Here is a 13,379-nt window from a genome sequence, read left to right on the forward strand (position 1 = left end):
TAGTATTATTGTCATGATTGGGGTGCTAGGGGAGGGGCGGTACCTCTGGTGAAAGGAGGCGATGGTGGCTTCATAAGTGGGCAGAAAGTGAGATGGGTGCTTTCAGTGGCGTAGCGTGGGTTGTCAGCACCCGGGGAAAGGCAAGTAATTTGCGCCCCCTAACCCGTGGATTTGCGCCCCCTAACCCTAACCCCCAGATGTTGTGCCCGGTGTGGCCGGCCCCCCCCCTGCACCCTCCACGCTACGCTACTGGGTGCTTTGCAGTTTAAATGCTTGGGAGGAGGAAGATGGCAGAGGTTACCATGGGTGGGGTCGTGTTCCAGGGGGGCGTTCCACAAAAGGAGGGGAAGAATGCAGTAGGGTCATGGCGTAAAAAGCGGAGATCCAGAATAAAAGAGAGAAGTGGCTTCAGAAATAGAATTAGGATGGTGAAAAGCAAGCTTAGTAGTTGACTGGGGTGGGAAGCAGATGCTCTAAACATCAGGAAAAACGTTATGACATTGAGAGCTGTTCGACAGTGGAACGGTCTCCCTCATTCCTTGGAGGTTTATAAGCAGAGGTTGGATGGCCATCTGTCATGGATGCTTTAGCTGGGAGTCTTGCAGTGCAGAGGGTTGGACTAGATGTCCCTTGGGGTCCCTTCCAACTCTACAATTCTATTATTATGGAGTGTTCATGTGGGAAAGGCAGAGGGATTGGTGAGCAGAGCAAGCAGGGGCAAAGTACCAAGTAGTATATAAGAACCTTAAAGAAACAAACTTATTTTCCTTTATGGTTTGGTTTAGCTCCTAGCATCCTGTTGAAGCTTGCATAGCATCTAAGTAGATTTGACATTCTGCCTCCAGGCCAAAAGTTCATTATACTCCATGACTGCAAAAATACAATGCAAGGGGGAGCTTTATTTTAGTGAAATGTGTTTACCCTTTAACTCGCAGCATCTCTTCAAACGTCTCTGGCAGAGGATTCCCGTAACTCTCTGGGAGGAACAGGGTGAGAATCCCTATCAGCACAGTCAGGCTGCCCATGACGATATAAGGTAGAAATCTATCATAGGCACCTGGTGAGAGACAGAAGTTCCAAAGTTTAGATTATATTCCAATATAGTTACAGAAGAACTTAAGTAATTATTACTTTATCATATTTGCATACTGTCCTTCCTCTAAGGACACCAAGGCAGCATGCATGGGTTTATCCATTTCATCCTCAACAATGTTCTTATGAGGTAGGCTAAGTTAAAATACAGTGAATATTTCAAGATATGGCAGCGGCGCGCGGGGGGGATTTCATATTTTAACATGAAATTAGCCAATCTGGACTTCCTGAAACAATATGCAAACTGAAATGCGGTTATCCTTCAAAATTCATATTTCTCTGAATTTTGCACACACAAAAATGTGAACACAAATATACACATATTCAGTTTGCATAAAAATATATACATTGGTAAAAGCATAATCAAAAATTGCACTATATGAGGGGAAATTGCTTCGCTTGCAAAATGTATATTAGGAGAAATGTGAACTAAAATGCTGATGAATTTTCATGAGAACTAAAAAAAAAGCAAACTGATGTGAAAATGTTACAAACTGAATTAAAGGTTATTAAAAAAAATAAAAATCAAGTGAAAACAAAGCTGTCAGATTATCCACCCCTAGTTTAAGGTCATTCAATTTCATAATCCTAAATTAGATGGGAACTGGGAATTGGAAGGTTGTTTTAAAAACATAGCTCAAATGCATAATAAATAATAATTACATTACTGCATGTTGGAAGTTTGAGGGTAAGTGTTTTGAAGCAAGGAGTGACTGACGGATAAGGCAGTCAGAATTGAACTTATGCAACAGCTACCTAGAGATGACAGAAAAGTGAACTGCAAGATTCTTAAAATGATAGGATACTTCTTACCAAGGTAAACAAAGTAAGGAGCAATGATGCTGCCCACACGGGATGACATGGAGGTGGCACCTACGGCCATGTTTCTTACTATGGTTGGATAGAGCTCTGCGGTGTAAACATAAAGCATAGAGAAGGCAGACGTGATGCCAAATTTCCCCAACATCACCAAGATAACAGACAGGAGGTTGAGGTCTGCAGAAAAACAGAAACGGAGTCATAAGACCTCTATTATTATTCACCACCTTTCCAGAAATCCTCCTTTTATCCCAACTATTCTTACTTATCCTACAAACTGTTTTAAATGTTGCTAAGAGCACTGCAGCATGTCAGCATATATGCCTTGTTGGTTAGTGGTACCTGTAAATACTTGATTTACACAACAGGTCTGAGACTAAGCTGCAGGTATACTAGTTCCAATAGCTAAATGTAGAAAATCTAAGTAATTAACCATAATAGCATTAAATGCACCAAATTAACTATTTAACATTGCACATTTGTTATATAGGCAGGGCCATTAAGAGGTGTGCCTTCATCCATGATATTAACCTTTGCCAGAGTTAGACAAGGCTGATGGGAGTTGTGGTTCAAAACATCTGAAGGCTGCACCATCACTACCAGCAAGAGAGACTTGTCGTTTTCTGCATGGGTGCAAGTAAATGAAGGCACTAAGAAGGCAAGGACCTGGTCCAGTCAACCTCTAAGCTACATAGCTTTCATTTATGCACATAGATAGGACTAGGAAGTGAAGCTTTCATTCTTCAAATCTCTGTTAGAATAAATGCATGATGATACGTCCTAAAGTACAGAGGAAGCAAGTCCATAATCTAACTTGCAACATGGATAAGCGACTAGGATAATGGAGCTAAACAAAACTCAAGGATACTTAGCTCTAGTTGGTCTTTTCCAATACCCAATCCTTTACACCGGGGTGAGGAACCCTAGGCCCAGGAGCCAAATATGGCCCTCCATGGCTTTATGTGTGGCTCTCAGGACACTTCCCTGACCACAGCCTTCACTGGCCCAGCTGCACACCCTCAAGTGTTTTTGTCTGCCTGGAATATGTCCTTGAACTTTGTTAATGCCTCTTGCTTGCCCAGATGGAGGATAGGGCATTGCATGTAGCCCAGTATATAAAGTTTATGCTTCACACTTTTGCCTCAGCCTAAACACTGCTATCTGGTGCTCAGAAGGTTGCCCAGAAAGAAATGTGGCCATTGAAATGAAAAATGTTCTCCACCCCTGCCTTGCACAGTACGGTCAAATATCAACACATCTATAGCATTGGTGGGTGTTCATACTTGGAGGTACCAGCTGAATGAACAGAATAACTCCTCCACCCAAGAAAAGGGTGCCAGCTATTGAATAACGCCGAGGTAAGGTTCGGAGCAGAAGCCAAGCAATCACATAGGCTGGAACCTCAATTACTGCTGACAGGAAACAATTGAGGTAGGCATCTCCATGTAGATTGGGGGTATTGAGTGACAAGCCAAAGTAGCCAATAGATGTAAACATCCTGGAATAGGAAAGGGAGAATAATAATAATAATAATAATAATAATAATAATAATAATGTGCCTTGATGTTCAAAGTATTAGCCAATACAACAATAGCTAGTTATTTTCTACGCTACCATTCCATGTAGTCACACTTTGTTTTAGAATGTATTTGTGGTTTTAAACTTTTTTGTATACTACCCTGAGATTCATTTTCAGATACAGAGTGCTCTACACATTTTAAAAATAAATAAAATAAAATGTTTTCATCCCAAAAGACAAGCATAACACTTGCCTTACCAATCAGACCAAAGGTCACTGAGCACTACTCTCAGTCAGAGGCAAGTAGTAACAACATTTACAGAATTTTGCCCCTTCAAAAGGTATAGCTAAGACACATTGGGCATTTGATAGCTTTGATTTTATTTTCTTGTTTGAAATAAGAGGTTTTAAATAAGAGCCTCTATACTAGGCCCAGCCATGGAAAGAACTTTTCTAGCTTTTAATCCTGACATATGTAGGAAGGTAAGAACCTTATCAGGTTTCTGTTACCCAAGGTCTCAAGCCAGGAGTGGAGAATCTGTTGTTGGATTTCAAGTGCATCAGCCCCAACCAGCAGGGCCAATGGTCAGGGATGATGGGAACTGTAATCCAACAACATGTGGCAGGTCAAAGATTCCCTAGGCCTGAGTTACACTATATGAGATTTTCATGAGCAGGGAGAATTATTATTTTTTGTGGCTGTTCTGCAGTTGCTATGTAACTGAGGGGACTTTACTCTGAAGATGAAATGTGGTCTAATAGATACTCATTATCTGACTCAGTTACCCACATCCATGCAGTGCCAGCATTTGTTACAGCTCTTTGTAAGAAGTGCTTTCATTAGTAACAGCTCTGAATCTTCAAAATGGTCTGGATTTCCTAATGGCCATTTAGTGAGCTAAGTATACTAAGCCCACAACATTTAACTTGTCTGCATTCAGCTTTACATGCATGCCAAAAAGAAGGGGTGGGCAGAAAGGAGGCAGGGTTCTGGGGAAATTATTTTGACAATCCCACCTGCCATTGAACCCAGTGGGTTTCTACTATATGTGATTTTGGCTTTAGGCACGATCTTCAGAACGTAAACCCTGTGTAAGTTGTGGACTTACTGTACCTCAAGCGGGTGCATTTTTTCCTCTTGTTTCCATCTTGTAGAAATGTTCAAGAATGTTTAGTAGTTTTAGTGCAAAGAACAAGGAAGCAGCTATTTTGCAATTCCCTGACCTGGGAGGCCCATTTGATTTCTTCGTTTGTCTCAGCTGTTTGCTTTTTAGTGAAGACATTTTTATTCTGATAGGTATTTGACCTGCCAGGATGAAGAATTTTAGTGGGCAATTATTAGGTTTGCTTTGGTTTTTAAAAAGACTATTTTCCTTGACTGTTTTTCTTTTATTGAACATTGCCAGACATAATTGTTGTTACTGGGCCACTTCTGCATGCATTAAGGGAGTAGCCCCCATCACTGTCCTCAGTTTCATAAGGAATCCATTTAATATCGCAGGGGCTAGAAACATGTAGAAACTAAATATTCCCACAATTGCAGTAGACTGCTGAGCAACTCGCAAAATAATGTATGTTGAATTTGAACCTGCTATTTAAACACTTAGGTAGGAATTTGAACAGCTCAGTTCATACATGGTTTGCAGTGTCCATATTCCCTTGATCCTTATGTGCTTTAGAAACATACACACACTTACCACAAGAGAAGAGAAAAGACAGTGATAGTTGCAATATTTCGGGTTCTGAACAAGTCCAGAAGTAATCCTTGCTGCTGTTTGGCCTTCATATCTTGTATCTTAGGAGTAGGGGAAAAGAAAGTGAAAATGATTCCCAAAAACAAAACAAGCTTAAAAGCCCTCAGTACCCAAAATGGGAAACAATTGTGATCAGGGTGGTGGTGCAAAAAATCTGAAGTCATGAAATAGGATTCAAGTTAGCTGGAAATCAGTTGTTAGATACAGGTAATCCACTATCATATGTCTAAGGGAAGTTCTGAGACACGATTACATTTCTGAGTCTGATTTCTTCCCCTTTTGTAGTGGTCCTGTTATCAAATGTATTCTGTTGTTCACTGCAGTATGTCAGCTACCTATTTTATGTGTAAAATGAACACAAGGCTAGAATTGTCCCGCTCTGCCTTTTTCTTTTAGCAATAGTAAAGCCATTGGTGGAACCAAGTTCAGAATTCAAGGTAAGGTGCAGAAGAGGGTTACAGGTTAGAAATCTACCTTACAGTAGAAAGCTAGATGAGTTCAACTCAATTAGGAGTGGGGAACTGGATCCAGCCAGTGGGTCAGGTCCTTATCACTACCCTTCATGGGCCAACTCTGATAGGCTGGCAGGACGGCCCACCTGTCAATCACTTGATGCCACATGGAATCAGGTGACCTGTTTTCCTTTGCCCATAGCAGACTAGAGCCCATAGCAGACTAGCAGTTGGCCCTTGCACATGTTTCTACAACACTGCTCAGAGACTAAGGGAATTTAAGTGAGTTATTTTACTAACACATTAGCAACAGGTTAGAAAGTCACAGGTTGCCAATTAAAAAATAATAATCTAATGCTAAACACCATTTTATCTCAGTGAAAATATTTTTCAAAGCTAATGATTTGCCCACCAAACTGAGATCCTTATTTTTACTTCTTTGTTGAAAGCATCCAAAGATCTTGCCACAAAGAACAGGCAAACAAGACACACCTATCTTTCAGCAAATTAAGAGAGTTCTTGCTGCTAAAGTAATCAGAGCGGGCCCAAGACATTTTGACAGGTGAGGAAGACCCTAAAATAGTGCCCCCCTCTCTGCCAGGGAAGAAGGGGTGAGGGAACAAGGCAGGGAAGAAAGAAAGACATCAGGATCTGCTGCCCCTGGGGATCCTGATGTCTGGCGGTGATTGCCTCACCTTGCCTCATGGGTGGGCTGGCCCTGAAAGTAATAATAAATGTAAGGACTGCATGAGCCATCAACTGCCAGTGGCACATATTTACTACTTATTAGTATGACAAATGTTCCAGTTGTGGCTTGTTTACTCTACTGGCTTATTGTAACCACAAAACTCGTTTGAAACAGTTACAAAGAAGGATCACAAAGTAGTCAAGCACATGGAAATATTTACCTCCACAGGATCTATAAGTATTGCTGGGGCTGGAACACCATTTATTTTGGCAGCCTTTCGAATAATAATTTCAGCTTCTTCAAATCTTCCTTGAGAGATCAACCACCGGGGAGACTCAGGAATGAGCCTGAAACAAGCGTCAAATAATCAAGCTGATATTTTTAAAACTATGAACTTGCTGGTTCAAAGGAACTTTGTAAGCCAATTACTTCCTTAGTTGGAGTTTGTAGATATGATTGAGCAGGCTATGTGTGTTTTATGCATGTCTCTCCTGTTTGTGTGTCATGCAGGGAATGAGGTCTGTATTTCATATCAAAAAGGTGCATGAGGGCGAGGTGAGCCAAACTCTTCTTACCTCATGGCTATATTTTATATGTCACAAATCATAAAAAGGTATTCCTCGTTTAATGTAATGCTAAATAAAAACTATCAGATCTGTTTCAGCAATGGTATGGAGCATATTGATGCTTTAGAAGAGTATCATCAAAGTGTAGAGTTGGAAGGGACTCTGAACATCACCAAGGCCAATCCCCTGCAATGCAGGAATATGCAGTTGTCCCATATGGGGATCAAACCTGTGACCCATGTAAAAGGAAAAGCCAAATAGTCTGGTTCTAAAGCACATTTGCCTCAATATTAATAATACTGAATTTCAGTAAAACTGAAAGCGTGTTTAACAGCAGCTTTAATGTACAACAACCATTACTAAGGCTGTATACCAATGGTGGAGAACAGGATCCATCCAGCAGTCAGAACTTCAACTCCCCAATCTCCTGCGGGTCACTTTGGCAGGTGAGTGGGGTGGCACACCTGTCAAACAGTTCAGGTCGTGACATCAGGTGACTCAACTTCAAAGAAAAGACTTGGAAGTGCACTCTTAAGGGAATTCCAAATTCTTCCTTCCTTTGCAGCCTGGCTCGAAGTTAGGCTGAGCTGCAACTGAGGATACCTTCCAAAAGGGGCTGACTGCAAACCTAGCTGGGATTGGCACTGACTGCAAACCCTACTTACAGCAGGGATTATTGGAAATATATCTGTAGTGTGATGCTGGCCCTGATTCGACGTCAGTAATATGGTAACGGTACAGATGTAATGTAGAAGTAGGCTTCGTGAGTGCTTTTTTCTTGCTTGCATACATTAAAAAAAATGAATCATAGTTCAAAAAAATGCTTTGGGCATGGCGTGTGTACACATCAATGCTCATTTACAATTTGGAGGAAGAGCTTGCTTTGACATTTTGAGGGCATTCTTTGCAGTGGCACGAAAACCTGCAAAACTGAATTGCAGCAGGAACTTAGCAAAATGAGGAAATGTTAGTAGTGCCATCTTGTGGGCTTGGCTGCTTCTCAAGCAGAATCCAAATGAAGTTAGCCAGGAACTGTGCATGTGATTAAGGCAAGTACATCCTTACTTCTCATTAAGGTTGAAATATCATTCTCATAAGTTGTGGCATTGCTTTCTTTCACAGGGGAAATGGTCCCTCTTTACAGAAAAACACTTCAGAAATTAGATATTCTAGTATCTGTAGAAAGTTTTGAATGATAAGAAACTGCTGTCCCCCCCTCCAAATGCTTAGATATTAATGTAAATGTCAATTCCTTTATAACAGAGATGAAATATATAGAATGTGTAAACCAAATGCTAGGATTTCACATTTGGACTTCCTAAGATTTTGACAACAGAAAGATGTTTTTATCCCTGTGGATCATTATGGATTTGTTTTCTGTTTTGCTGATTTGTTCATGGATAATACCCCAAAACACTACTTGTTCCTTCACTAGGACTCCTCTGTTCACAGAAGTCATCATAAGCTGGCACAAAATAATGGCCCATTCCTCTAATTCTGGCAAAGAACTGATCTGAACCCTACACAGCTACCGGTTCTCTTGCTCCCCCTTCCTTATGCGGTAGGGTAGTGCCACACTCTGTATGTATGTGTGTGTGTGTGTGTGTGTGTGTGTGTGTGTGTGGACCAAAGCAAGGCTTTCCCCTTACATGATACTCTATGGGCCATTAATTGGCCAGGTAACAGTTGTAAATACTTGCAAAGCTTAGGAACTTTATATAGGGTTAACACCCGAGGCATTTATGGGACTGGAATGCTAAGAACGAATACTACTGGTAGACACTGCATAAGCTTTTTCTAAATCTCTGTGAAAAGGAACATGGGAAGCTGCCTTATACCAAGGCAGTCCATTGGTTCATCCAGCTCAGTAATTATCCATGCTGACTCACAACAGCTCTTCACAATATCAGCTAGGGGACATTCCTATCCCTGCCTAGGAACTTCAGACCTTCTGCATGCATGGCAAGGGTTCCACCACTGAGTTAGGGCACGTCTGCCATCTCTAGAAGGCTTGATAAAGAATGAGGTGGCCACTCATGACCATAAAAGAAAAAAATATAGTTTCTCACAAGTGCACTTTGATCTGATCTCATGTCAGGGGCTTTTGTACGGTATCATCTTATAGATACATTTCCAATGGGAATTTGAAAAGAACCATCTTTCCCACATACTTTAAAAAAATGCATAAATGCCACTTTTCAAATAAAAACATTAGTTTTAATTAAGAACAACTGTTAAATGCTAAACATAGTAAATTCAAAACACAGTAATACTAAGCATAGTATCCAGGCCATATTTACTAGAAGCATGCCCTACTGAGCTCAATGGAGCTTATTTCCAGACACAAATATGTCACACTGTAGCAAACAAGTATTTAGATTTCTGCTGCAAACAAATTGGTCTGCATTGTAATTTAACCAATATAAAATAGGACTGATTTTCCACAAGCAACCAAGAGGGGAGAGGACAGAATTTCACAACAGCTTGATTTCATGAGCCCAATACTTTCTTGTTCAGGAATCCCGATGGTATAATGCACAGGTTCCTCTATCCAAACCCCACCGTATGTGCACAGAAGGAGAACCAAGCTCCGACAGGAAATGGGAGGTCTATGTGCATGTCCCTTATTCCCATCCAGCTCCTTGCAAACTTTTGAGGAACATGAGCTTTAGTATATTTAGTGTTGTATTTTATTTTAAACTTAAGTTATTGTAGGATTATTATTTATGTATTTATTTTAAATTATACACCACTTTGCACCTCATCTGGGTCTCAAAGCAGTTTGCAAAGAATAAAGAAAATACAATACATTAAAATATAAATTAAAATGTTGCCCAGAGAATGTATGTTATGGGGTGACTAATACATACAGACATTCAGAGAAAAGGGCTGGATGGAGACACAAGAGGTCTGAAGCTCCCTCTATTTCCTATAATGCCCAGTCCACAGAGCTCAAAACCCTATACATGCAGGTGCTTGCCTGCAAGGATGTTTTTGTTTAATACAAAAGAGAAAAATAATAAAAAAGGCAGTAGTAAGGCATTTCTGTAACAAAGTGAATTAATTTGCTTAAACCTATAAAAACCATTAAACCACATTCTCTTTATCACCTTAATATTAAAACAGAGGCTGTTCACTGAGAGAGGATTCTACAAGTTCGGATCTATACATGAAAATAAGTTGAGAAGTTGTCTGTTTGGCATAACTCACTTCACATCACAGATCTTCTCTGAGCGTCAAGCTAAGCATAATAGGTCACCACTATCTTGTATGCTACTTCACCAAGTCATGGACAAAATAACTCTAAATATATATATATGTATATATATAATCTCTTTTCATACTGAAACCACATAACCAGCCAGAAGCGAGTTCAGTGAGAATTTGTTTAAATTTGTATTGATTTGAAAAAAAAGGTGTAAAGGAAATGACTGCAACTGAAAGCCAAAAGAGAAATATCCAAGAGCACTTAAGAGGGGTAGTTTTGTGTACACACACAGGGGAATTAGCAAGTGTTGAAATGGCCAAGGCTGAAATGCATGAAAATCCAAGAGTTGTAGTGAACATGAGGGAAGAATGCATGGAAAACACAAAATTAACCCTTCTCCAAAAGGGGGGGGGGGAGAGAGAGAGTGCATTTTGTTTCCTGAGCATAATAACATGGCAACTCAAGCCAAAGTCTGCTTCCTACACCCTACATACTGTCTAATAATTACCTTCCAATATTACTTTCCATTCTGGGACCCCTAAAGCTGTTTCTATAAATACCCATCTTCCAAGAAACTAGTTTCACATCTAAAGTGTATCAGGCAAACTGGAAAAGAGAGATTCCACTTGGATCTCAGATTGCTGCAACCCATCTCCTTCAATCTTATGTTATTTGGCCAGCAGAACTGGAAAAGGAGAGTACCTCTTTTTGGGAGTTTGCTACAGATACCTGTGACAGTCTTTTTAAAAATGTGGCCCATTCTAAAATGTGGTCTCTTACTTTGTAGCTGCTGAATCACATGGACACTGGCTAGCTATGAGCTCAACAACTCAAGATTTGCAGGAACAAAAAGCAGGAAAATAAGAAGTGGAAGGAAGAACTATATGAAGACACAAGAAGTAACTAAAGGGAAAACTCTCTAGTGCAACCACCATAGGAAACAATACATATGGTAGCTAGCAGGATTTTGATTAAAACTATCTGCTATTTTATTTTTGTGGAACCAAGGCTAAAAAGTAGGACATTTCAGGGAGTCAGGTCAACCCCAAGGCACATTTCTAATCTCTAACAGTCAGCTTTACCCTTCAGCAAACTGGCAAACTGATTAGCAGAGTAGAAAGCAGCTGGGACCAAGGTTGAACACGTTTTTGTTTCAGCAGCTAAAGTGGGGAATTCATTTTAGAAGTTTCTCCCTAGCAAAAACACACATCAAACATCAACCACCAGAAACTTAGGGAGAGGGCTTTGGTGGACAAGATTAAAGATGGAGGACACCTATGTAGAACTCAAACAAGTAGTCTGAGGTTGGGAGGAATGGAGTATGGGTGGAGAAAAGACACCATACACATTCCCTGTAGACTAAATTGTAATTAAGCAAAATTGCTTAACAGGGTAGCAGATTCTTAAAACCCTTTAAAAAATGCACAGTTCCTGTATATTAAGAGCATCTGAAACTGATGTGTTCACAATAGTGAAATTTTAAGGCCACTGCCAAATCATTATTTCAAGTCAACAAATCTAAAAAGTTGACTGAATCCTTCTCAGAAAATTAAAAATAACCCTTTGTTTGCAGCTGTTCCCACCTCACTCAAGCACATCAAAAGTGGGTGCAGAGATGGTCAAATACCGTTATCAATAGGCCTACAAGGTAGAATCTGTACTAGTTTTTCTAGCCTGTTGTAACTAGCCACCACTTGAATTACTACTGTGCAATTTCTAGGAGAGTGAATGCCTTATGTTCTGTTGCCCAGAACTTGGGGAATAGGAGAAGGAAAGCAGATAATAATATTCAAAAGTGTGTGTGTAAACAAAACAAAAGGCCTAATGCAAGAAAAAGAAAGAAACAGAGCTGGGATTGCAGAAAGGCCTGAGGTAGTGGGGGGAAAGGTGTGTTAGCTATGGAGCAGAAGAGGTGGGGGGGACTCAGAGAGCCCTGTGGTGGTGAAGGAAGCAGGGAAGAGAGTGTGTGCGCACTATGGGGTACAGAGAGAACAAGGGATGAATGAGTTAGCATAAATACATTAAATTAAATGTGATATGTCCCTCAAGAACATTTGAGCTGTACACCACATTTTAGAATCAACTTAACAGCTTTTTCAGTGAATATGAAAAAATTATTAGCTGGAGGGTAGGGTGGGGAATAAAAAGGCCCATACTCCTGTTCATGTTATTTGGAGCAGACACCAACTATAGAATGAATAAAAAACTATTATCACTGAAATATTTAGTGCCAACATATTGCTAGCTACTGGAGAAAAAAATTCTGTCAGGGGAAATCCATGGGCACCAGGGCAGACAGGGGCAGACGGAGGGCAGAATTAGCCCAGGAGCAAAGTGTTGGGGGTAGTGTGGCTCTTCTTCTACTTCACCATCTGAATACCCTACTAGTGAAAATAGCTATAGCATTAAGCTGCTACAAATGGTGATGCTGGAATAAAGTTAACATCACATCCCAAACTGAGCAGTAATGCAGGAGCGAATACCAAGCAAAACATACACACCCAGTCCAAGACAGGTACATATGTATTTTCAATATTTTTCTGGTTTTAGAAGTTGAGTTAGATTCAGCATCCGTGTTAAGAATCATTAGGTCATTCAAAGGTTTTTAGGGAGCTATTCCGCCCCCCCCCCAAAGATGAACTTGCAATGCCTTCCCCAATCCCTCACTATGCCTAGATATGTCAGAGTTGCAAATAAGTAAATAGGCTACATATATCAAATACAGTGGTACCTTGGTTGCCGAACGTAATCCGTTCTGGAAGACCGTTCCCCTTCCGAAACGTTCAACAACTGAGGTGCAAAGGGCGATTGGCAAAGTCAATGGAGGAAATTGAAAAAAATGCAGCAGAAGCTGTTTGACTTTGGAGGCACGTTCGAAAACAGAAACATTTTCTACTGGGTTTTTGGCGTTCGAAAACCGAAACGTTTGGCTTCCAAGATGCTTGAAAACCGAGGTACCACTGTACACACAGAAGGTATCCAACTGAAATTATATAATGTGATCCGGAAGATTTAACCACTACTTTTCTATGACTACTATTGGAGGAGCAAGGTGAATTGTCTATTTTATGTAAATTATAACAGATATTTCAGGAAAATTTTTAGTTGTAACTATGAAGAAAATGGGGATGGAAAAAAATTAGAGAAAGGGAAAGGTTGTAAAAGAGTGCTCATCTAGTAAGATTCAAAAAAGGCAATAAAAAAGCTGGAGGAAAAAGAATAAGAAAAGAGAGAAATAATTTCAAAATTGCATTGAAGAGCCGGCACAGGATGCACTCAAC

The 13,379-nt window shown here is 40.3% G+C and overlaps 1 protein-coding gene across 1 annotated transcript in view; it reads right to left on the reverse strand.

The window, feature by feature from the left end:
• The window catches only part of SLC22A4 (solute carrier family 22 member 4), a 59,629-nt gene that overhangs the window by 6,862 nt on the left and 39,388 nt on the right, over positions 1-13,379 (reverse strand). Inside the window, exons 5-9 of the mRNA XM_081893880.1 lie at positions 6,545-6,671; positions 5,128-5,225; positions 3,195-3,409; positions 1,906-2,088; positions 922-1,057 (exon numbers count right to left, since the gene is read on the reverse strand). Coding sequence (XP_081750006.1) covers positions 922-1,057; positions 1,906-2,088; positions 3,195-3,409; positions 5,128-5,225; positions 6,545-6,671 — 759 coding nt within the window. The remainder of the gene's footprint in view (positions 1-921; positions 1,058-1,905; positions 2,089-3,194; positions 3,410-5,127; positions 5,226-6,544; positions 6,672-13,379) is intronic.

Source organism: Podarcis melisellensis, assembly GCF_964234715.1.
Source record: "Podarcis melisellensis genome assembly, chromosome: 2".
Classification (NCBI taxonomy): Eukaryota; Metazoa; Chordata; class Lepidosauria; order Squamata; family Lacertidae; genus Podarcis; species Podarcis melisellensis.